We start from the raw sequence: 26,095 nt of genomic DNA on the forward strand, positions 1-26,095 counted from the left end.
ACCTTCATTCAAAATCTTCATTCCCTGGGGAGTAAAAAGGGCAGCTACATTTCAAGGAAAACTACCCAGCATCATGTGAGATAAGCTGAATGTCATATGGATATATGAGGGGAAAAACAAAACCCCGAACGGTACATCTGAAAGAGCTACATGACTAGCTACTTTTTCAGAAGCAATTCACCAAGTTTTGGGCCCAGGTATCTTAAATCTTGATAACAGCAATCTGAGAATTCACAGAGGTTCAGGATATTTATTTTTGGACTGGAAATTCCAGGTTGCCAGTCTAGCTGGTAGGCTGGCAGCTGGCATCCAAAATTAAAGCTCTGGGCGTTTTATACCCACTCATAAATGCTGTCTCGCATGTTCATGGACTTGTACACGGAACACACTTCCCGTCGCTCCAAAAGCACAAGACGACATCAGATCAACAGAATTTAATCTAGTTTATTCTCCAAAAAAAAAAGAGAGAAAGAGAGGGAAAAAAATAAGAAAACAAAACCAAAAAGCGCAGTTCTTAACACTAGCAGTAAGTAAAATTTGTACAACCATTCAATCTGTTTCATAGGATGAAATAAATCTACATCTTGTCTTATTTTGGTGCTTTGCGTTATACATACAAACAACAATTACAGGGACTTGTTCACAATGCGTATAGGCCTGAACAAACTTGTCACGGCAAGGAGCAACACATCACGCCCGCTTGCCCTGAAACCTTTCAAAGCTTTCCCCTTAACTCAGCGGGCCCAGACCTTGGAATGGATGATTTGCCTACAACTTGGATTAATTTATTTTTTTAATGCATCAAAACAACTGGAGCCAGTAAGTGAGAGAAGAGAGAAAGAGAGAGAGAAAGAGAGAAGCATAAAACACAACTGGCAGTTTTGTCCTTGTGCCGGTTTGACCTCATCCTTCTCGGACCGGACGGCGAACTGTCCATCTCAGTGTTTCGTTTGCAGTGCTTGGACTGAGAACTCCGAGTTATTTCTTTGTCTTTGCTTTTCTACTTCTTCTTCTTTTTTAAACAGATAACGAGCTGTCAGAGTCTTCTCCAAAAAAAAATGTACAATATTTCTTACAATATAAGTTATACAGTGTTCTGTACTGATTTTTCTTTGTCTTTGAAGGAGAGGGGACGAAACAGGAGGGCGGCCTGTTGCTTCTGTTTCACAGCACGAGAAACCCAGTTCAAAAGCGAACGTGTGTAGGGATGGTTTATTCACAAATGGGATCCAAATTTGGTGGCTGAGAACACAGAGAGAGAGAGAGCGTGCAACGCACTGTTCAGCTTCCCACCGTTTCCTTAAGTCTGTTGGTTTTGATGGCTTCAGCCAGTGTTCAAATTCTCGTGTGTTTTTTTTTCCTTTTCTTTCCTTCTTTTCTCTTCCCTCCCACCTTCCGCATTTTGTGTCCCGGGGCTTTGAATGGGCAGAAGCGCTCATCTGTCATGAGGCAAGTGGAGGGAAAAACACCATACCTCTCATTCTGAGAACATAAACAACGCGTCAGGGCAGAGCAGGGTCCCTCTCTTTCCGAGAAGGCAAAAGGGTTCTTAACCCATGGCTGTGACCATACTGGACGGATGGTGAGGTCCGAAGGATAGGCTGGAAGGGGGGTGCATCGGGGTGGGCGTGGTGAGCATGTGACCCGAGTGGCTGAAGGGCGAAATGTGGCTGATGGAGGACATGTGTCTCGAGAGGGCGGCCGGGTTGAAGGAGCTGCTCTTGGGAAAGTCGTCCAAGCTGTCGTGGACTTTTTTGCACTTTTTCGACTTGCTAGACATTTTTCGGTTTCGAGTCTGGATGCCTTCCTTCTTCATAGTCAGGGGTCTGTTAATCTAAACAAAAATCAATTAATTTTGTTGTGGGGTTGTCTCCTCTCTCCTCCCCCCCACATGGACAGACATCAACATGGGTCGCTTATGTCCCTCCGAATCTGGTCAGCCTGAAATAGCCCATCGTCCTTCATCCCTCACTAGGTTGGGCTGGGGATGAAGGGTGTCGTAGTCCCGCAACATTTAAAAAGACCAGAAGGTGGCCTGTCACCTTTTCTCTGTTGTAGTTCTAGGAGGGGTAGCCGTGTGAGTCTGTGCAAGCATTAGAGGTGAAAAAAATAAAAATAAAAAGTAAAAAAAAGACAAGAATATAGTGGCACCTTAAATACTAACTTTTATCTACCGTATTTTTCTGTGTATAAGACTATACTTTTGTCTAAAATCTTTAGACTAAAAATTGAGGGTTGTCTTATACATGGAAGTAAGCCGAGGAGAGAAAAAAAGAAGCGGAGGGGAAAGCAGGGATCAAAGCGATCCTGCATGTCTTTGATCCCTTTCCCCCTACACTTGCTAAGCCCCACTTAGATTTCTTAATTTTGGATTAGAAAAGTGGGGGGGGGGGATTTCCTTATACATGGGGTGTCTTATACACGGAAAAATACGGTATATTTTTAATGTGAGCGTTCAAAAATACAAAAGTTAGTCTTTGACGTGCCGTCATGTTTTTGTCTTTTCTCTGTTGGGGTTCTAAGGGCATCAAAGCTGACTCCAGTTTGAAGAAGGCACTCATTAAAATATCTGCCATGAGTGGTCTATTATACTGCCCACCTCCAAGTGCAGGCTTGCTTGGTGGTGGTGCCAAAATGCTAAAAATTACCATTTTTCACTTTCTCATAATTTCCAGGAACACCCAAGATGGATTTACTCCAGGGTGCTTTAGGAAATTAAAATGGTGCTTCCTCCCACATCTGTTGTTCTGTTTCTAACTTAAGGTGAGCTGATGTTATTCACTTATTACCACCTATTCTATAATGCATCTGCCCCACAAGGCTGTTTATGATAAAAACAACAGGCTGGAAATACACCCAAATAGGTTATCTAAGCCAAAAGAACATACACAAGCAACTACGTTATGCCACAAATTATTTGATAGCTTGTTCCTTTACAGCCTGCCTGCATTTAAATACGAAGGCTGGCACAAGCAATGGGCCCAAAAGCTGGGATTTGAGGCAGAAAAGCCACTAAGACCAGAATGAGTAGCTAGGAAATGAGGAAACACAGTCAAAAATAGACTCTCCTTTGCTCTTTTGATACAAGTAATGAAACAGTTAGCGTTGTTAAATTGAACCCTTTAAGAAATCCTCAAAGAAAATCTGGAGCCGATAGGATCCCTACAAAAACCATAAAAGGGTGTCCTATTATGTTGCCACCAACTAAATCCCAGTGGCCAGCTCCCAGTATGACATTAACAAGCCTTTCCTTTTCTCCCAGTACTAGACTGGACTTCTTTGATAAGCCCTCCTCTGAAATGTACGTCATGCAACTTGCAGGAATGGTTTTAGACAGATCTCAAGAAGGGCATTCTTAGGATTCCAAATGGCTTGGACGAGACTTCAGGAAATGTAATTTTTGTTTTTGGACTACAGCTTCCAAAATCCCCAGCCAACATGGTCATAGTTTTTCTCAGTGGGGTGTCGTAGAAGCTGCAGTCCAAAAACAGTACATTTTCCAACTTCTGAAGACCTGCTGAACCCCCTAAGCCAGCATCATCCAGATGCGATGGAGCACAGTGACCATCATCCTTAGGCAACATGGCATCTGTGCTGGCTAGAGAGATGGGAGTGGTAGTCTCATGCACCTGGCAATGTAGGTGGGAAGTAATGGGGGAAAGCTAGATATAAATACGTGTCTTTGGACCTGTAAGTGTTACTGTTGCTTACAGTAAGAAACCAAATACAGAGGAAGTGGTTTCCTAACATCTTTCCATTCTCAGCGGTGGACCTGACATGAATTCATGGAAAGTTACCACCTGGTAAACAAGGTTTCCCATGAATTACTTACTTGCTGTTTAATGTGTGAGTTACATCCAGACTCATTTAGCCTCCAACCCCCTTTTTTTCTATTTCTTTTAATGGTGGAGGAGATAAAACTGATCCTGCAGTTGTCTGTGAGAGTAAAGCACCCATCTCACCCTCGCTAGCGCAGTTGGGACTGATGGGAATTGAAACCTGAGAGCAGGAGGTCCAAGCGTGCTCCATTCCTTGTTAATGAGAACTGGAATGGAGGAAAGGAAGGGGGGGAAGAATGAAAGGCGGAAGGAACACAGGGAAAACCTTTCCACCAGGCTTCAGAGACTATATGATGGTCTAAAGGAGGCCAACCTTAGCCATGTTTACTCAGGAGTAAACCCTCTGTTTTATGGGGCTTGCCCTGAGACTAAGCTTGGAAAAGTTACTTGCTGGCTGAGGTATTCTGGGAATCGCAGTTTTACCAAATAACTTCAACACCTTGTTCCCGAGTAAGATAAATAGGCCAAAATCCTGTTCTGCAGTTAGGCAAACGGAATAACCGCCAGTGGCAAACTGCCATGAGTTACAAAATCTCCATAAACATTATCTATTGGATGCCAAATTGCACTGCTCGGTATACAACAAATAAGAGCTGTCTTAACATATGGCAGCTCCACAGTAAACGTTACAGCTTTGGCGTAACTGCACAACAGGATTTTGACTACTAGCAATTCCTGTTTCCTAGGTGGCGTGTGAACTGCCTCTCCGTCAGGATGAAATAGAGGTAAGTCCCTCGCCATTGGTGATGATGGCTAAAGATGATGGCGGTTGTATGCAGCAAACTCAGACTTTTGACATGAGCCTTATGTAGCATCCGTCTTCAATGGGTAATGTGTAAGGCCTGGTTTTGTCAGTACTCTAGCTGCCCGATGTCTTTTTAATAGTCAAAATAAGGAAGATACTAAATCAGGTAAGATTTGTAGAGAGTGAAACAAAAATGGGAGGCAATTAAGAAAAAAATTTCACTAGCCAAAAAAGACAATATTTGACTCTTGAGGAAGTTATCCTGTGATGGGGAGACACGGTAACACTTTTCAAATCGAAAGATCATCATAAAGAGGGGCAGGATCTGTTCTCAATTATCCCAGAGTGCAGGATGCATAACAGGCTGAGTATCAGCAAAAACTTCTTAACTGTTAGAGCAGTACGATAATGGGACCAATTGACCTCAGGAGATGGTGAACGCCCAGATGCTGGAGGCCTTCACGAGAAATGTGGACAACTATGTCAGATCTGCTTTGATTCGGATTCCTGCCATGAGCAGGGAGTTGGACCCGATGGCCTTAAAGGCTCCTTCCAAACCTATTTTTCTATGATTGCCATTGTTACAGAGAGGAAGGCTGGTTTATTTTCCTACCCCCTAAATTTACTCACCCAAAAGTGAAGATGGGGGCGGAGAGCAGCTAAGCCCACTTTAAGTCAGAAAGAAATACATATATTAGATCACCTATCCCTGTCTAAGCCCAGCTACTTTTGAAGAAGGGTTATGTGGGATTTTTCAACTCGCTTATTTCTGAAGTGCCATATAAAAATGAGAAACCACTGAGAAAATATATATATATAAGAGAGACCGGAGCCGAGGAGCTGAAACAGTCTCTTCATGAGCTTTCCATTCATACTGTTCTGGTACTAAGCGAAGGAACTGAAATGTCAGTAAAATGTCTCTGTGGTACAAATGCTGCCACATTAGACCAAGAGAGGAGACGGCAATCTATCAGATGTCATGTTCAGTAAGAGCAAGCACCTTCTTTGAATGCCAGCCCTTAGATAGCCAAAATGGCACCGTTTACACAGAAGAAGAAGAAGGCGCTGGCCATGTTAAAAGCTCAGTGTTGGGGAACCTCATGGTGAGAAGGACTCAAAAGCAGCCCATGGAAGAATGAAGTGTGCTCAGTGTGTTGGAAAGTCTAACTTGTTGAGGAAGACACGGGAAAATGGGGTATTGAAACAAATTGGAGTATTCTGGAAATGGGTACATTTGATTGGCTGGCGCATTGAACAGCAGCAATCCATTGGGTAGTTTCCTTCCAAGAAAAATCACCAAGACTTCCGAAGCCATGATCAGCTCAACTCACAAGTGGGTTGAAAACATTTCACAAGTGAGTGGAAATAAGACAGTGAAATGTTCAACCAGCGGAAGCATCCTTCATTTGCCATCTCCCATTTTCTAAGCTGTAAAATCATAAAGCCTTTTCAGTATCCAGTCATATTTTATTAATATCCTTTGCTCAGGATGCATTGTAGTTCACTGGACACTAATAAGGTGTGCTGAAGTGCACTGTGTTCAACTGTAGTGGGCCCTAAGCTGAAGATGATCTATTGAGCCCTTCAGCTGATCTGCATCACCATGGAATGTGCTTCTTCAATTCGATAATGATCTTTTCTTGAAAAAAAACCAACAATAATGACATAGTCTAGCTTGATGCCAGAGACTTCAGGGGGAGAGAGTTACCATCTCACTTACATTGTGGAGCTTATAATACAGCCCGCAGGCGTTGCAGACTGGGTCGCCATTGGCGTTTCTCCTCCACAGGGTGGTGGTGGTGGTCTGGCAGTTTGCGCACGACGTCCCTGCCCTTCTTGCAGCCGACTGGAGAGGAAAGAGAGGACACAACCAGGTCACATAGCTATCCAAAGGTGGAATCGTCAAGACCTTGAGATGCGGGTCTTTGTCCAAAGAGCGGGCGCCAACTACTATCCCGAACATTCACAACAATAAGCAGAACATCCCAGGGCAGCCATGACATAACTGTGGCCATCTCCGTTCGAGCAATTTCCATGCATTTTATTTGTAACTGGACTGGATCTGGATGGAGATGGATTTTGAGTTAGACCCCTTTGGCCCGTATGCTGTTGAAATCTCAAAGTGCCGAAGCAGCGTATGCGATCTCACAATTCGCCCATTGCAATGGGTTGTCCCTCACACTGTGCAATGGACGGCCCACAAAGAGCTAAAGCCACTCCCACAATGGCCTTTACACATCTGGCAGAACCCAGCAGGCTCCTGCTTGTTGTTTGTACTGGAACTCAATTCTGGCTCCATCACTTTCACTGAGTTTACTCAGACTATGATTGTAGCTCAATCTATATGTATCTAGGAACAGTGGCTCAAAGTTAGCAGGAAGTTGGCAATGGTGTCGATTATACTTTATCCAATCTCCCCAATTAATCTGATCAAAGTAACAAAATCCTGCTGGCAAACACAGAGCGTTTATGAGCTCTACAGATGGATTGCTTTGCATTTGTCCATGTAATCCCCGGCTGGAGATCACCCCGTTAAAAACAATGAGGATTTCCACTTGTGCAAAGGGTGAATGGATTCTAACCTTTCTCTCCAGCTATAACACTGACCTAATCCAATAATACTCCATACCCTGAAGTATTGTGTGTTCCGTTTCCCAAACATTAGCCACCTAGAGTGGTCGTTTGACCAGACAGGCGGGATATAAATACAATAAATAAATAAATAAATAAAATAAACATTACCCTAGCATCCCTTTTGAAAAGATGCTGTACGAAAGGCCAGTATTCTTACACCCATTTCACAGATGGGAATAGAAAGGACTGCATCAAGCCAGCTCATAAATGTCTGCCTGGCTGGTATGAGATTTGAGCAAAATGTTTACTTAATTGCTCATGGACAAAGCTATTCCTTTACAGCAATTCTAAGAAAAAATATTGACTTAGTTGCATCATCTCCCAGAACGGAAACGGTATGAAGTGACACGATTCTTCCTCCACCTTCTATATCAGCTTCCCAGCTTCTCAGCTTGGTTTAAAAGGGCTTTCATGCTGTTGGAGGCTAAGTGTATGTGATGCTACATCCATGTAAATTTGCTTCAGGCTTTCTTGAGTGAATTTTATGGGATTTAAGAGATGTCATGACAATTTTCTGAACCGCAAGGACCAGCAGTAACAATTGCCCTTGCTCCAAACACTCTGTTTCTCCCAATTTTTCCTATGTATTCCTTTATTAGTACCCTCGGCTCACCAGACATAGCCTGTGTACATTAGGCTGATTGGCATTTTTCCCATCTTAGAGATTTCCCTGCTCAAGGATTCTACACTATTTTTGACAATAACATTTCTGCTATGTACTATATAACTGCACACACCATTTACCAACAGCAGTGAATGTGTCTCATGTTCTTTAGAATTTATCACATGGTTCCCAACCTTCGGTAACCCAGTGTGTTCTGCAAGTCCCAGAAGCCTTCTGGCAATTGCAGTCCAAGAACACTTGAGTTACCCAAGATTGGGAACTGCTGATTTATCAAGGTCAGTGCAGATGAACTTTCTCAAACTAGCTTCTGTGGTATAGGTATCTGGCTCTGGAGCTAGAGGTTGGGAGTTCAATTCCCTGTTGTGCCTCCCTGACAGTGGCTGGACTTGGTGATCCATTAGGATCCTTTCCAGCTCTGCAGTTCTATATTAAGATTAAGTGTCTCTCTCTATCAAGTTATATTATCAAGAGACCCTGTAACCTGTCAAACTGCATTCACACAGAAGGATGGGCACAAGCTATTGAACCAGATGGTTTGTACCGGCTTGTTTACTTGGCCCAAATAGCTGTTCTGCGCTTCCCAGCCCCGCCTCCTCCAGCAGGCACCCACTCAGAGGGCAGCGCTCAGAGGAGGCAGAGCAGGGAAGCCTGTGTGCTGCCTCTCAGTGGGCACCCACCAGAGGGCAGCCACCTATTCAGCCAAAACTGGTACAAACCGGTGAACCAGCGATTCATGCCCATCTCTAGGAACTTTCTATTTAATGCATCCAGTGTCCTCTTCTTTGAGAAATCAAAAAAAAGTGAGAACTTTGATAGAATCTAGATTTGTCTTTAGCAAGAAACGCGCCTCTCTGAAGGCCCAGTTCAAGGCTGGGGCCAAGTTTTAATGTTCCAGACCAGTGCACTTAAAAACACTGCAGTCAGAAACCTCAGCATTATTCAATTAGTTCAAGCTGTAGTACACCACGACAAATTAACTTAGCAACTAATGAGCAGTCCATATCGAGCTATCCATCAGTACCAAATTCATTAGGATGCTGAACACCCTATAGAATGAGATCAGAACTTCTTCTCTCTTTCATATTTTCATGAATAATAAGCTTCTACGGCCTATATTTTAGAAGTGGCCAAAATTCTTTTTCATAGTAAATGCCTGCAGAAGGCAAATGGCATAACTTGCAGACATTTCTTGACATCAATTAATGAGTCCCCTCTTGGAATTTTTGTCACCTATCAACCCACCAGCCTGTTGAACAGCTGAAAATCCAAGCAGTGATTTGTTAATTGCCAGCTAACTGGGAATTGCTAGATTTATTAATTGCCAAGACTGTGATGTCCATGTGTTCATGTTCGAACAATCGTCAACATTCAAAGTGAAGCTAGTGCTTTCTTTGAAGGGCTGTCCAGCCCAGGAGAGCCAAAAGAAAAGAGCACTGTAGTCAGGGTCTTGGAACTCCCCATCAGTGCTTTGTGTACCTGGACAAGCACCCAATTCACAGGCCTGAGTACTTGTCCCAACTCCAGTAGATGCACTGGGTCAGCAAGAACCTGTAATTACTATTACATAATTGATCCAATGGGTCTACTCTGGTTAGGACTAAAACTTGGATTCATGCCAATGTCTTTGGAGTCACCTAAGATGCATTGCATTTGCATTTAAATGATGGTATTCATAGATGTGTTTGTTTGTTTATTTGTTTGTTTGTTTGTTTGTTTGTTTGTTTATTGGCCAGAATCCTGTTGGGCAGGTTCTGCCTGCACAACACAAATGATTTTATTGTTAGCAGAAGATTGCTGCTGATTGAAGAACACCATTTCCAGTTTCAGGATGCATGCAACTTCGTCTCCTTGTGCATAAGCAGTGTAGGCACCCAAATTTTTTTTTAAAAAAGAAGTATTCAATCAGTAGCAATTTCCTATTGATTATGACAGCATTTCTGTAGTACAGGCAGAGCTGCACAACAGGATTTGAACTGCTATATACAAACACACGTTTCATACATAACTGCTTCCTTTGTTGTTGTTGTTGTTGTTTCTTTTACACATTTGCAGCTATTCAAATCTATGTCCTCTTTCCTAATGTTTTGTTTGTTTTTTGCTTTTTGGGTTGATGCATAAACAACAACAATCTGGTTGAAGCTCTGCTTATAAGCCCCTGGATACATATGATTAGTGACCGTTGGAAACAACAATACTTAGACTACATGGCTTACAAAGTTGTTTTTCTATCACAGGCCCATAGTGGCTCCTTTTGTCCCATGCAGATTAATCAAAACGTGGCAGGTGACATTATAGGAAGGAAGGAAGGAAGGAAGGAAGGAAGGAAGGAAGGAAGGAAGGAAGGAAGGAAGGAAGGAAGGAAGGAAGGAAGGAAATATAATTTTGCTTCTATTATGTTTACCTTTCTCTCATGTAACCTTCCCTAACCTAGGCATCCTCAGATACCAACTGACATCACCCCCCCCCATCATGCTGACTGGGGCAGATGGGAATTGTTGTCAAAAGCTTCCAAGGGCGCCCAGGTTGGGAAGGGCTGCTGTAGAGAGTTTAACTGGTCGGTTTTAAAAATTGCTGCTAATTATCTGTGATCTGCAGTCCACAGATATTGTTCCTAGAAAGTTAGTTTTTAATCTTAAAAAAAAAAGAGGGGGAAAAAGTCAGCAACAATCCGCACGGAAATCCTACATAAAATGTTCTCCCTGGAATATTATTATTTTTCTGTTTGTTTCTTAATATGTTCTTCAACGTAAAGGGACAAAATGTGTCCTTCTATTAAAAGCAGGGTCACCATGTTCATTTTAAAGGAAATAGCCGGCATAAATCGAGGGTGGCACCACCTCTTCTTGTTGATTTGTGTGAAAAGGAAATGGAGCCAAGCCAGGAAATTTAGACCTCTTTCTCCGAAGACAAACGAAATATGTTGGTTTTTTCCTCCTCACATGCAATTGGCAGGTTACTCTTTCCTGAGAAGTCTGGGTTTCACAGATGTGAATGTTCACCTGACATGGCGGTTTACACTGTGCAGGGAAAAGCCTCCTTCACTATCTTGGGAACAATGATGGTAGAGAAGGCAGAAACAAAAAGGGAATCTTTGTACAGGGTGTTGCTGTACAAAAAAAGAAACTTTTTTCCAAATTCTAGACAATGTCCCCCTCTGGCCCAGCAGTGTCCACTCACATCAACAAGAATTCTCTAGACTTTGGAACTCCCTTCCACAGGAGACCAGGTTGACTGCATCTCATCTTTGCAAGCAGCCAAAGACCTTTCTCTTCGGGCAAGCTTTCCCTGAGTTGCTGGCTGACTGCGTGGAGTTTTAAAATGAATGGTTACGCCTTACTGATTTGAATGTGGTTTAGGTGTTCCTTTCTTTACCATCTTTAATGCCGTATTTGTTTGATCCTTTTTAGTATTTTGTATACTTACTGCTTCAGCTTTTAAATATTGTCTTTTAAGTGATATAAGCCACCTTGGGTCCATTTGAAGGTGAAAGGTGGGGTAAAAATATTTTAGACTATTTTTTTAAAAAAAAGACTAAAACAAGAAGGGGAACAATTGTTGCATTAAGCAACACATCCTGGTTTCCCTTCAGCCCTGCAGCTATGCATGCTTTCTGTAGAGCAGGGGTAGGAATCATAGACCTGAGCTGAGAAGCAAGGGGGCTCAAAGGCTGGTTTTGGTGGCTTGCTGGCCCTGGCACCAAATTTGAAGGGTACAAAATGAGAAAGGCTGTTCTTGGAAGCATTTAGGATCCATGGTTCTCCTCTAGAGCAAGATATGTGCCATATATACACACAACGGAAAATCTCCCCTCTGCAAAAAATTGGGAGTACTGTATTTTTCCATGTATAAGACGCCCCCCACTTTTCTAATGCAAAATTAAGAAATCTAAGTGGGGCTTAGCAAGTGTAGGGGGAAAGGGATAAAAATGCTGCAGAATCAATTTGATTCCTGCTTTCCCCTCCACTTGTTTTTGTTCTCTCCTCAGCTTACTTCCGTGTATAAGATGACCCTCAATTTTTAGCCTAAAGATTTTAGACAAAAGTATAGTCTTATACATGGAAAAATAGGGTAGGTTTTTTTAAAACTACAAGTGACCTTTCAGTTGCTTCCCGTCTTGCATAGAGGGGCCATTTCAGTCTGCACATAAGTTCCTGGGCTTGGAAAAATGTTTCCCAAAACATGGGTTTTTCTCCACTCTTGCTCCAGAGGCAAAGCTGAAGAGACTGATTCTTAATACACTGTGTTGGCCATCGTGTCTAATTTATTCCTCTGTCGCTCCCTGCTCGGAGCGCTGACTAGCCATTTTGATATTCGGGGCAAGCAGCACTGTCTCCTGTCCACCCTGAGACAAAGGTACAAATCCAGTCATTTTCCTAACACTCACTAACAGAATCACATCTAAAGTTTGGCATTCTCCAAATATGGGTACCGTGGAGCAAAGCCTTGGTTGTCCTGCCCTAGTTACAACCTTGTGTCTGATTTTTATTTCATGCTTTTTTAAAAAACAGAAAAGCTAGAGAATGACCTTGGTAGAAACAACTGTTCCACTCTGGAGCTACAGTCGTTCTTATGGAGCTTGGCTCTCACTAAACACAGAACAGTGGTTCCCAACCTTGGTTCCGCAGATGTTCTTGGACTAAAACTCCTAGAAGCCTTCACCGCTAGCTGCTCTGGCCAGGATTTTTGGGAGTTGTAGTCCAAGAACATCTGGGGAACCAAGGTTAGGAGCCACTGACGTAGAGAGTGGCTGACCACTGATCCTACTTTATTTTTCATTTTATATCCCAATTTGGTTGGGATATACCCTCCGCCACCTTGTGATCTTTCATTTCCAGATGGGTGGCTGTAGCTCAGTTCAAGGGTTGACATTTAATACCCTGCCAGGTAGAGATTAGGAAAACTTCAGCCTGATAGACTTAAGAGATGTTGCTGAGAGTCAATGTCAGGAGCACTAGGCTAATAGTCTGCCTTGGCTTCCTATGCATTGCTTGAGAACATTACATTTCGGGGCTGCAATTCACAGAGTCCATCACTGGAAAAAGCCAGTCTTTTGAGTCCTCTCTATGCATATTGATGGTAGTCTGCCAAAAAGCAGAACGACAACAACAACAAACAGAATCCTATGCAATCGTAAGACCCTGGAACTAAATCTTGGCATTCAGACGTCGCCAAACTTGAACGACAACCCAGCTAAAATCCGAGGAGCAACTTTAGTATGGTCCAGGATCCACGGAAACTGCAAACTTGGTTTCCCATGTCTCCCGTTGCATTTTGAAAGGATAATCGGGAAACCATTTAATTTGCAGTTTCATAGTTTTTGTACATGCATCATCTTCTGCCCTAGACTCTGGACTGTTCAACCTCCACTGAAAGCGGTCCTACATCAGGGCTGGGGTTAGGCAGAATTAATGGTTAATTAATTAATTAATTAATTAATTAATTAATTAATTAATTAATTAATTAATTAATTAATTAATTAATTAATTAATTAATTAATTAATTTACTAACCGGTGATTCGACCTGGATTTAATTCCCGTTTTTCTTTCAATGACTCCAACTGACTTGCTCCTCGGAACCCACCCACCCACTGCATCCCTATTTTCTAGGCAAAAAAAAAAGCTTGTTATAAATAGAGAATTGGACTTGGGTCTTGTCTTGGGTACCAAGTACCAAGTCCAAGTCAAACTTGGGACTGAAGACTCAGACTCAGGCTTCGGACCCAAAGCCTTGCCAGCATCCCTGATCAGCACCTCTTCCCCCCCCCCCCCCGTCATTTAAAGCACTGAGTTATTTGTCCAAGCAGCCTTGTAAACCATCCAAAATATTGAGAGAAACAGATGTAGAAACAAACAAAAGTACTATTTCCTTAGGGCCAAAGGACACGGTACATGCAGTCATGTGTAAATCGTCTCCAGTTTTTTCTCTCTTTTTTTTAATGAAAAGCAGCCACTGGAGCCTGTGTTTTGCAGAAATACATGGGGCAGGAGGGGGACTTGCTTAACTCTTTCCCCTCCGGCCAGCTTTCCACTCCCCTTTCTTCCCCAAGCTGCTTTTGCTCCGAAAGGGAAAAGCGACAGAGGTCCCCATATATTCCCGCACATAAGGAGAAACACACAGATGGGTAGGAAAAGTAGAACAAATTGAGTAAAATCCAAAGGGAAACTTCATTGCAATTGCCCAGATTTTTCATTTTTCTCTAAAACTTTTGCAGTCCCTGGTACTGTTCTAGCAACGAAGCAGACCCAAGTTTCAACAAATACCTTTACCCATCATCGCTGCTAATGATCACATCCTTCTTTCTTTCTTTCTCAGTTATTCTAAAACTGAAATAAAAGTGAGCAGACTGACTCAAAACCTCACTGCTAATGCTCTTAGGAACAAGTGACATCGCTGCATGTACACAGCTGGAGAAACGGAGTCTGCGGGTTGGGGACTACATTGCCCATAATTCTTCAGCGAGCTGGGCCCTTCCATGCTGGCTGGGGCATTCTGGGAGTTGTTGTCCAAAATATATATATATATATAGGTGGAATCTGGGTGCAATCGGACAGCAGGAAAATCACACGTTCGATCACACCGAGAGAGGCAACTTTGCAGGAAGTGGTTTCCCTTAAGCAAAGGAATTCAGCTTAGGCTCCAAAAGTAGTAATAGTAACCCTACAGGTTGTCCAAAAAAGGCCAGCTTGGGCTTGGATCGGGGCCGGGCGGGAGTGCAATTCCCTTTACATCATGAGACTGCTGGAAAACTGATAGCACCAGACTGCTCCATTAGAGGTTTAAAATGCAATCTGTTTCCCCCATGTGATGGCAGTCTCTATTTCTTCACTATTTCACCCTCGGAAGAGTCTCTCTTAAATTTTATTTATGATTGATTGATTTTATTTTTTTAAATGTCTATTTATATTTCTCCTAAAGGATGCAGAGGGGCTTGCGGTATGAAAAGAAACAAAGGCAACAGCCAAATCACAAATTATTATAATATTTTTTTTAAAGCATTAAACAGAGATCGTATTAAAACTCATACATAAGAGCAATGTGAATAGCTCAAGTAAAACAGAATTTAAAAAAAAAATCCTCTTGGTCAACCAAAGGAAAGGAAAGCCAGCCTGAAGAGAAAGGTCTTCGATGCACCATTAATAACAAAACCCAAACTTTTTCAGCTTTTTTGAGGCGGGGAAGGAGTTTTATGACATTCCACCCCTTTTCTAAAGAATAAAATTCTCTCTTTTTTTATCTCCTTCCAAGCCAGCCACATGCTTTCCCCCCCCCCCATCCTCCACCTTGCTCAACCACCACTACCCTTTTGAAAACCCTCCACAAAAAAAAAAACCCATCAACCACGTACAGTACTTGGTTGTAAAAGACAAATCAAAAATCAAAAGATATACATATAGAGAGACATAGAAATGGTACATAACTTGGCAGGCATAGTGAAAAGGGGGGGATGGGTTGCCTCAAAAACCCTCTTCTGTACAGACAGATAAGACTTTGGGTGGGGTGGACCAGTTCTAATCCCTCCAGAAAGTTCTCCATCTTGGGCTGAGGAAATTCAAAAACACAACATGACAGGGAGGGAGAAAAGAAAAGAAAAAATAAGAAGTTAGTACAGTTTGGAGAGTTAAGTGACTTACCAGCCTTCGCTTGGGTTTTATCAGGGGCCGGTTCTGCCCGTTCATTTTATGATATAGTCCACAGGCGTTACAAAGATAGTGCCCGGTGCCATCTCTCCGCCATAGTGGGGTCGAGGTAGCGCCACAGTTTACACACTCCCTGCCTTCTGGAAACAAGAGGGGACAAAGTTGATTGAGAGATAGCCAAGGGGGAAGAAAAATGGGGGTCGGGAAAGGTCATAACAATTGCCCCATCGAGTTCAACATTATCGTCCCATCTTCCCAGACTGAAAGCCAGATGTGGCACCGAAAAATCGGATATTAAAAAATCCAGAGGTTGGAAATGTTCGAATTCCTACAAATGGCAACACTGGCCAGAAGCAACTTTTCCAAACTCTGAGGGTGAGCCATATCATTAAAGCTCTCCAAGCTGATTAATTCTCTGTGCCGTTATCTAAACCGGCTAACTATCAATACTGTTCTAAAGGTCTGAGGTGAAAAGTCCTCTTGTGTTCAGCGATGGTTGCTCCAGGATCAGGCATATAGGACTGAAGCTGGTTTGGTTTCTCATGGATTAAGTCATACAATCTGAACCTGTTTTGGCAGTGAATTAAATTACAGGTTGGGTCTAGATTTCGCCACATTTAGTGTCACTCCGTGGAGTCCAGGGATCATGGATTGCTGAAGTGGGTCTGCTCAAAATAGGATTCAACCCAGATCCATCCAAATATTGCTGTAGAGAATAAAGAGGGTGGACGACTGTCTTTGAGTGAGGATGCATGCTTTAAGATAGGCACCATCGTAGGAAAAAAAATATTCCCTCTTCTCTCCTGGGAGATGGAGTGGCATCCACATTTTGCCCTGAAAATAAGGAACTAGTGTAGTCTAATACATGTACACACAATTTTTGCTCAGTGGAGAGGACTACTCTCTACTCTCTCAGTGGAGAGATGTTCTGGTAGAGCGGGAACATCTTGCTATGATATTTTCTTTCCCTTATTATTCACTTCGGTGTGTATCCACGCTGCCCATTTAATCAAGGATCATGATTTGGTGGATCAGAAACGTTTTGCTCAATTAATCTAACCCATTTAATCAGTTAATAAATATTGCAGCCCCGTGAATAAACAGAACAATCGAATTTCACCTTTTCAAAGGCTGGATTTCTGTGGCATTCAAGAGAAGCTTAATACAGTATTCATAGAATCGTAGAATAACAAAGTTGGAAGGGGGCCTATAAGGCCATCAAATCCAATATCCTGCTCAGTTCAGGAATATAAATCAAAGGATAGCTGCCAGGTGGTTGTCTTAAGTTTCTCTTAAATGCCTCCAGCATTGGAGCCTCCAGAGATTATGGGTTCCATTGTCATGCTGCTCTAACAGTTAAGAGTTTTTTCTTCTTCTGAAATTCAGCCTAGATCTGGCTTCCTGTAGTTTGAGCCCATTATTACATGCCCTACACTCTGGGATGATCAAGAACAGATTCTTCCCCTCCTCTGTATGACTAACTTTCAAGTATTCTGAAAAACAATACTTTCTGGAAAGAAACACTGTGTTACGTACAATATTTTTAAACAGACGTTCCGTTTCTTACATGGGCAGGAGAAGTAAACAGATTAAAATTAATACCCACCACCTTAAATATGCAAACAGTGTTCTATTTGTATCTCCTTGCACTATTCTTGCATTAAAGAGCATCTTGTGGCCATTGTCAACATTCGGTGAATGCTACCCTTGTAGTGGTGACATCAAGGCCAGATTTTGGGCATAGCCCATAGCAACAAGGAGCCCTATATATGAAGCCTAGCTGTCACATTTTGAAGCAATATCAGGAGAAAGGCACCAGGCGGTCTATAATTAAAACAAACAAACTTATACACCTTATAATCAAAAGACAGAAAGGCGTAAAATGTAAATATTCCATACAGACAAAGACTTAGCACTAGAGCAAAACAAGTGAATGCACAATGTCCAGTTTTACAGAACTTCTCATTTTTGAGATGAAAATTTTGTTTCAACCTGTGTTCTCATCGGATTCTCAATATGGCAAAACTCAAGAACAAAAAGACCTCCACTCAAAAATCCATATGTGTTTTTAAGACATTTCTTGAGATACACATTTTTGTATAAAATTTCCTATGGCAATTCCATAATACATGTTTACAGGGCACCCCTTCTCCTCATGAAGGCATTTTGTTCACTTCGGGTTTTTTGAGTTGCAAACCATATCACAAGTGTATGTGTGGTGGTGGGGGGTAGATTTCAGCAAACAACTGCATTCTAGGTGATTTATAAGTACAGCACAACTGAATTTGGTGTTGTTAGTGTGTGCCATCAAATTAGTTCCAGCCAATGATATTCTAGGGTTTATGATGACTCTGGAGACAGGCGGTGCAGCATGGCCTCTCCCAATTTGAAGAGACGCTTGTTCAGCAGGCTGAGGCAAAGAGACTGTCCCAAAACCAGCAAAACCAGGGAGCTGGACAGGGGACAGGCTGTATTTGTCTTCAGTGTGGAAGGGATGGTCACTCTCGAATTGGCCTTCTCAGCCACACTAGACGCTGTTCCAAGTCCTCCATACAGAGCACAATACCCTAGTCTCTCGAGACTGAAGGATGCCTACATGGAGTGTTTTTTTTAAGTATTTAAGAAGGTCAAGGAGTGGTTTATGATTGCCACCCCCTAACAAGTCTCCCTAGCCAAGAGATTTGATCCGGGTTCTCTTGAATCCTAGCCCAACTTTGAGCCACGTTCTCCTGAGTTCTAGCCTAACTTTCTAACTCGGACATCAAACTGCCTCTCCATGTATGGTATGTTCAAGCAAAACTGAACTCAACTGTGTGACACATTCATATAAAAACGAAGGGCTTTAAAGCTCTCTGTCAGTCACTAAGCAACAGACTAGACTAGATCAGCAGATTAGGGCTGGGAAAATATCTGCTACTGGAATATGACTCCCATAATCCACTGTCTATGCTGGCTGCAGGATCCTGGGTGTTGTAGTCAAGTAAAGGCTCGTTTTCATGCTCTGCAGCAAGGAGAGCAGGTGAATGGATCACTTACTCTTCTCCACTTCAGTGACATGTGGCCTACTGAAATTACAGTAATTGTTCCTAAGTGGCCATCTACTTGCATCTAGCCAGTCGTCAGTAACTCTGACAACACTCTGTCTTGTTTCATCTTATTTTGGGGTGGTATATTCCTTCCCCACCCCCTTTTTTTAAAACTCAGAGCAGCATATATGTGTGTTGTGTACCATCGAGTCAGAACCGGTTTAGGAACCTGCCAGGGAAATGTTTGATCTCAAACAACATACCTCCAAAATACCTCTCTCAAACCTCAAAAGGGCTTTCAAGGTCAGTGAATTATTTAACAAGGGTTTGACCAGTTTTACTCCCGGAGTGAGTTTCCGTGGCCGAGCGGAATTCAAACCCAGGTCTCCTAAGTCTGCCACCGCAATACTACACCACAATAGGTACAAGTGACACATCTAAATTTATTTTATCTTTGCCGTCCTAAGAATTTCTTCTTGTTGCTGTCATGTGCCACTTCTAGGGACCCTAATAAGGTTTTCAAAATATGCACGCTATTTCATACACACACACAGCGAGTTTGCACGGCTGAGCAGGGATTTGAACTCAGGTCTTCTGAGTTCTAGTCAGCCACCCAATACTGGTTCTCAATTGTTGGTTGACCTGGCTTTTCAAAGGCTCAGCCTCCCAAAGGGATGGCTTTTGTCTTCCTCATAACTATTGCTCTCCCTGCAGTCCACTTTATTCACCTCCCATATTAACCATGTCAGATTTCTCCTCCGCCCACACTCAGATCAAACCATTTCACTGGCTGTTGAGTGGGGAAAAAGTTATTTGATTCTTCCCTAGTCCAAACTACAGGTGAACAAATCTCCCTTGTTCCCCCAAAATCTGAGGTGTTATATCAAACAAACAAACAAACAAAAAACACCCCACACTAGGACCCATTTTCCTCACAATGTGGATTACTGTAAATAAACGGAAATGTGCGAGAACCCAGCAGCAACTGGCAACGCCGAGATGGAAGAAGGCTTAAGCAGGTTTCATGGAAGAGCAGCCTCTTCTGCATTATTGGTGCCACATGTTGCTGTCGTTAATATATGCAGAATGCAGAAGAATGCATACATTCAAATAATGCAGATGTTCTATTTGCATTCTAGATCAATTGATATGTGAAAATGCCCAGGGTCAAACCAGATTAACAGATGGTGACATGAAATGTCTCCCATAAATCTAGGGAAAAAATGACTTCAGTTATGAAAGCACATATCCTAGAATAGCCTTCCCTTCCCTGGCAACCTTCATATGTGTAGGACTACAAGTCCCATTGACCTCTTTTTGTACCACAATTCCCGCCATCCCTTGCTGGTTCAATTCTATTTATTTATTTATTTATTTATTTATTTATTTATTTATTTATTTATTTATTTATATCCCGCCTATCTGGTCAAACGACTACTCTAGGCAGCTACCAACGTAAATAACCATATATAAAATATGTATAACAAAGTTTAAATATCAATAAAGAAGTTAATCAAGATGAAAGAAAGGAAAAAGAGAATTTTTTTTAAAAAAGGAACTTTTAAAAAAATCAAGCATTAGCTGGAGGGAAGGCCTGCACAAACATCCAAGTTTTCAGTTGGTTTTTAAAGATGCCCAGCGAAAGGGCCGCACGAATCTCTGGAGGAAGGTTATTCCAGAGGCGAGGAGCTACCACCAAGAAGGCCCAGTTTCTTGGTGTTTTTTCCTTCCGGGCCTCCCATTCAGCAAGATGTTGGATTTGATGGCCTTAAAGGACCCTTCCAACTTCATGATTCTGTGATTCTATGAATACTGTAGTACTAACAGAAAAATAGGAATGCCTTGAAATGACTATAAAGGTCATAGAATAAGGTGCATAAACAAGATTGCAGATGCACATTAAGAAAGAGATAAAGAACAACTGTAATGTGTACAATGAAGAAACTGAAATTGCTAAAGATTTTCTATTCCTTGAGTCTTGCTTCTATCAAACTGGAGCCAACAGCCACGAAATCTGAAGAGCATTGAGATTTGGAAGAGAGGCTATGAAGTATCTAGAAAAGATCCTGGAGTATAAGGATGTGTGGCTGGAGACCAAGGTTAAAAGCATCCATACTATAGTATTCCTGATTATTATGCATAGGTGTGATCCTGAAGAAATCTGATTCTGGGGGGGGGAATAATCTCTTCATTCAAAATGCATTACAGACTGATAGAAGCGCAAATAAGAGGATGTGAGATCAAATCACTCTTGAAGTCTCACTAAAAGCTGAACCAGTTAAACTGAGATTTTCATAATGTCTGTATAACATGAAAAGACAAGATTCACTGGGTTAAAAAAACCTAAAGAGAACCATGTGATCCCTGCACGATGCAGATGCAAGAGAGGTGATACCTTTATTAGACGCCTGAAAAAGAAATTTGCAAGCTTTTATGGTCCATAATCTAAAGAGGAACTCTCTGGGTGGCCTTAGAAGCAAACGTAAGACATCGCTATTTAGGCAGGCTTTCCCTCCTGATGTACAAAGGTGCCCCACATAGCGACGATAATCCATTCCGAAAAAATCGTCGCTATGTGGATTCGTCGCTATGCGGGGCAAAAAAGCCCATAGGAACGCATTAAAACATGTTTAATGCGTTCCTGTGGGGAAAAAAACTCACCATTATGCAGAAATCCTCCATGCGGCCGCCATTTTCGCTGCCTGGTAAGCGAGGAAAGGGCGCGAAAACACAGCGGGCGGCCGTTTTCTTCACTCGGTGGCCATTTTGGAACCGCCAATCAGCTGTTGGAAAAACATCGTTATGCGATAATCGGTAAGCGAAACAGCTTACCAATCATCGCAAAGCGATGTTTTCCCATTTAAAACATCGTTATGTGATCGCTTTTGCGATCGCAAAAACTAAATCGCTATGCGGATTCGTCATTTAACGAATCGCTCGTTAAGCGAGGCACCACTGTATTTTAATATTTACATTTTTACATCTTGGATTTTTGCACGTTCATTGGTTCTATTGTTTTTAAATTTTGTAATGCTGCCCAAAGTAGAGCTATTTGTCCAGATGGGCAGGGTATGTATGTATGTATGTATGTATGTATGTATGTATGTATGTATGTATAAATAAATGCATACATACATACATACATACATACATACATACATACATACATACATACATACATACATACATACATACATACATACATACATACATACATACATACATACATACATACATACATACATACATACATAAAAATTTGGACCACAGAACCTTGGAAATTGTTTGATTTTATTAAGAGATGTAATAAAGGTATCACCTCTTCTGCATTTGTAATGGAAAGGACAAAAATGTGAAGAAAAGCGGAAGGTGGTAGAAAAAGGAAAGGATCTAACCTGAGGTGTTGGTTTCAGTAAGGGAAATAATGGGCAAGACCTAAGTGAGTGCTTTTAACAACAGAGCCTTCTGGAAATCATTAATTCATAAGGTTGCCATACATTGGACATGATATGATGACACACAACAACTGCACAGGTGCTGGAACATTTAAATTACTAATCTATGACCCGGGCTAAGACACAGCTATGTGACTGCATTCAAAAGTAAGTCCTACTGCCCGCAGTCAGCCATGCTCCCTAGCAAATATCTTTCAGATTTCAGCTTATTGAAATTTGTAAGTCACTAGAAAGCACAGGTGGGGAAAAATGACTGTTGGGGGAACCACAGCACTCAGAACAGAGCTGTTAGCCAGCTACGGACTATGTGGGCTGAGATATTCAGGAGAAAAATAACCTTTCCTATATCTGCTGGAACGTGTGGGACATCTAATATGGCATCATTCATTCTAGGATGCCTGTGGCTCAGACTGAGCGTTGACTTTGAATATTACTGCTCAGTCTTCAAAATAGGAGAAGTAAAAAAATAAGAACATTTCTGTTGAAGGCAAGCAAAATTCTCTTGCCTCACCGTTTAATATGGCCAGACTCTCAAAGAATTCATGGAAAACTGTTCACAGAAAACAGAGGAAGACTCCCAATGCCCCCCCGTACCGCCAGCAGTGTTGAGTACATTCCAGATGTTTTAGACTACAAATTCCATCATGTGCAACCAGTCAGCGAAGTGGTCACGAATTGTATTAGTCCAAATATCTGGCAAACAGGTTCCCTACCCATGAATTGAGCACGGGCAGATATCTACCAGGGTTTAATACTTAATTAGTGATAACACCTTTATGAAACCACGGAAATATCAATGAGAGGTTGGCTTCAGCCTCAATCTTCAGACAAAGCATCGCAGAACTTAAAGGATGTGAGAGGGAGAAACGGAAAGGTCCAACAATCACCCAGATGAGATGTTACATCTTCAGGATCTGGTTAGGATAACTTTTGGACTTTTTGGCTTCTGCCATTCCTCCTCTGTCCGCCCAGCTTTAAACTCTGTAGTGCCATGTCTGGACTTAAAACCTCACATGTATTTAGCATTTTTGTGGTCTAATAAAGTGATTACCCATCCTGACTTTGAAATATTATACAAGGACTACATGTCATTTTTTCTCTCTTTTTACTTCCATGAGGGAGACGCAAGCTTCTAATCATCCCATCATTCCCATCATCTCTCACACTCAGGGACATCTGAAGAGTTCTGTGTTCTGGAAGTCAGATAATATGAAAAGATCCCTCCCAGATAAGACCAAACTTCCATCCAGTCTCATTTCCCAATGGTCAATGTATACCTCTGAGATGCCCACAAACAGGACGCAATTGTTGTTTCCTCCCCACTGTTCTTCCTCTTCTGCCTCTAATGCAACGACAGAAGACACTAATTCAGTTTTAGTGGCAATCTACTGAATTGCACACTTTCAAGCCAGTCTACAAACCAAAACAGAGCGATCCTTCGAAACTTCGCTTTCTTCGAATTTTGCAACTGGATTCTCCAACCAAAATGTGCCCGACAAACTAGACTTATTAAGGGAACGTGCACACTGAACGACATGTTTGGGGAAACAGCTCCTAAAGAAGAGGTCTTATTATACTAGAAATGTGGCTTACTAAGACATGTGTTTTAGGGACATTATGTACAGAAATGCGTACAAGTTATTATGCAAATTTCAAAATGAATGTTGACGTTCGGAACCCTCTGGACTTGGGGCTGAACAAATTCTCAAAATTCAGGGGGAGAATCCATGCTGGTATCAGAAAAATGGAAGAAACAACTCAACATCTCAACTATTCTCAATTTGAAGGTTCCATATAGAACCTCTACCAAATAGACCTGTCATTGGAAGAAAGCTCACAATGTCCCACTGCATAGTTGTCATTTCCCTTACAGGAGGCCCAGCTTGGCCCCATCTTTGCTATCCTTCCGCAAGCAGGCAAAGACCTTTCTCTTCAGGCAAGCTTTCCCCCAGTGACTGTCTGCCTGAATGGAATTTTTAAATGGATTGTTATGCCTTACTGCTTTGAATGTGTTTTTGGTGGTGCTTTCGTTTACTGTTTCTACAAATGGCATTTGTCCGATCCTTTTTAGTATTTGTCTACTTATTGTTTTTAGCTTTAAATACTGTCTTTTAATGAGGTAAGCTGCCTTGGTATACCCATTGTTTTTAGCTATAAATGTTGTCGTTTAATTATCTGAGCCGCCTCAGGTCCTTTTTAAGGAGAAATGCCGGGTAAAAATATTGTAAATAAATAAATATGTTGGAAAACCTTAATTGTCAACAGAATTGCACTCTGTTGCTTTTAAATGTGCTTTTAATGTTGATTTTTATTTACTATTTTTAATATAATACTTGTTTAATCTTTTATACTTCTTGTCTTTTAATGATGTTAAGTCGCCTTTGGTCCTTTTAAGGAATTCGGTGGGGTAAAAATATTTTAAATAAACATTTTTTTAAAAAAAAGTACTGGGTTCATATGCACTGCTTAAATCAAATGCAGTAAAAAAAGAAATCTAACAACCCTCAGCTTTCCATTAATGAAAAATGAGGCCAAGCCTATTCAAGTTTAAACTCTATCTAAGCCAGCTGCCCTCCAATTAATTTTTTTCCTGATGTTAGATGTGTTTATCCAGAAGTGAATCTAGAGGTGCCCTAATGAAGTTCACTCCCAAATAAGCACATATAGTCTTAATCAGTAAATTATTCAACAAAAGCTTGGGTTAATTTGTTGATAGGAGACAGTTTCAATTGGTTGGCTTGTACATCCTTGGTTTTTGAGTGATGGACTAATTTAGTACACTTCTCATGCAAAATGGGGAAAGAAATATGGTGGGCTTTTACTTCACATTTCAAGTGACACCTTTTGTTTTTAAATCATAGGCTTCCTTATGCATCACTAGTAGGGGTAAAGGATTTAAAGAGAGAGGTCAGTCATTTGAAAGTGAATTAATATTTCAATTGACTAGCTGATCAGTGAAAGGGCAGATGGTTGGTAAACCATCTTTAAAAATCCTTTAACTTGCAAGACAAAGCAGAAACATGGGTCTGAGTGGCCATTTTGAACAAATTTTGAAGGATTCCCAGCCTCAAAAATGGGAGAGCCTTAGGACAAAAGCCGGCATACGAATGAGCAAAGATTTCTATAATGAGTGGTATGGGGTCTCCCATTTTAAGAGTGTGATCTTCCTTGGTTGGGCCAAAATCTTTTTGTACAATGGATCGCCTTGTCCTTCCTTCAGACGCTTGGGTTGCAGTTTGCTGACAGGCAGGGGAATCTGGGAACCATGTTACCTTGTGTTGTTTGCCATCACGTCAGAACCTTAACACTGTTTTCAAGGTAAGTGAGAGATCTAAGGAGCGAAATGACCAAAGCTTTCCATGGCGAAAAGTGTATTCAAAGTTGAGGTGGGCACAAACCGGTTCGTCCCGGTTCGTAAAGGTGGCAGCACAGGTGCTGCTGCTCCCCTCCCCCAACTCCTCTGGCTCAATCGGCCATTCACCAGGTCCAGCGTGGTCGCTTCCTGCACCTCCTCAACTGATCTCCCGGTCCCGGCAAGAGCTCAGGCTTCTCTGCCCCCGCCCTCTTGGCTGATCTCCCAATCAGAGAAAGGGGCGGGGCTCTTGCTCCTGACTGGGAGATTGGCCGAAAAGGTGGGGGAAAAGCCAGCAAGCTGGACCTGGTGAGTGGCTGGATCCACTGAGGAGGCAAAAGAGGGAACCAGGATGAACTGGTTCATCCCCATCTTCAAACCCAGGCTTCATGATTTCCGGTCCGTCACTCTGTCCACTACACCCCACTGGCTACCCTGGGAGTAGTCTTGCCCCACCCCGCCTCTCAATCCCTTTGAAGCTCTGAACTTCAAACTTAATGAGCTCTGGAGCAAATTCCTGATTTTCACTACAATCCACAGTGCCAACAACACAGACTTAGGATTCACTCCGTGGTGCTTCTGCAGACTTTCTGATTAACCTCTTTTGGACCATCATCCTCTACCCAGCCAAAGATATCAAGCTCTTTCTGAACTACTGCCGATCTTAAAAGCGGTTGTCTCTTTGGGGATGGGGACTACTTTGGCATGAACATGAAAGTCAAAAACCCAATAAGGAATATAAAACTAATTGCCCCGTGTCCTGAATGATGATCTCCATCCT

General features: G+C 42.0%; 1 protein-coding gene across 15 annotated transcripts in view; it reads right to left on the reverse strand.

Annotated features, from left to right (window-relative positions):
- Positions 1-424: 424 nt before the first annotated feature.
- GATA3 (GATA binding protein 3) overlaps positions 425-26,095 on the reverse strand; it is a 71,792-nt gene continuing 46,121 nt past the window's right edge. For 8 of the 15 annotated variants that reach the window (XM_020809813.3, XM_078376484.1, XM_020809812.3 and 5 more), the window contains exons 4-6: positions 15,476-15,621; positions 6,305-6,430; positions 425-1,834 (exon numbers count right to left, since the gene is read on the reverse strand). In XM_020809813.3, the coding sequence (XP_020665472.1) occupies positions 1,550-1,834; positions 6,305-6,430; positions 15,476-15,621 (557 nt within the window). In that variant the 3' untranslated portion in view covers positions 425-1,549. Of the gene's footprint in view, positions 1,835-6,304; positions 6,431-10,556; positions 15,384-15,475; positions 15,622-26,095 lie in introns of those variants that run through there. The other 7 variants (XM_078376488.1, XM_078376489.1, XM_078376486.1 and 4 more) reach the window with 5 other exon arrangements.

Source organism: Pogona vitticeps, chromosome 5 (genome assembly GCF_051106095.1).
Source record: "Pogona vitticeps strain Pit_001003342236 chromosome 5, PviZW2.1, whole genome shotgun sequence".
Classification (NCBI taxonomy): domain Eukaryota; kingdom Metazoa; phylum Chordata; class Lepidosauria; order Squamata; family Agamidae; genus Pogona; species Pogona vitticeps.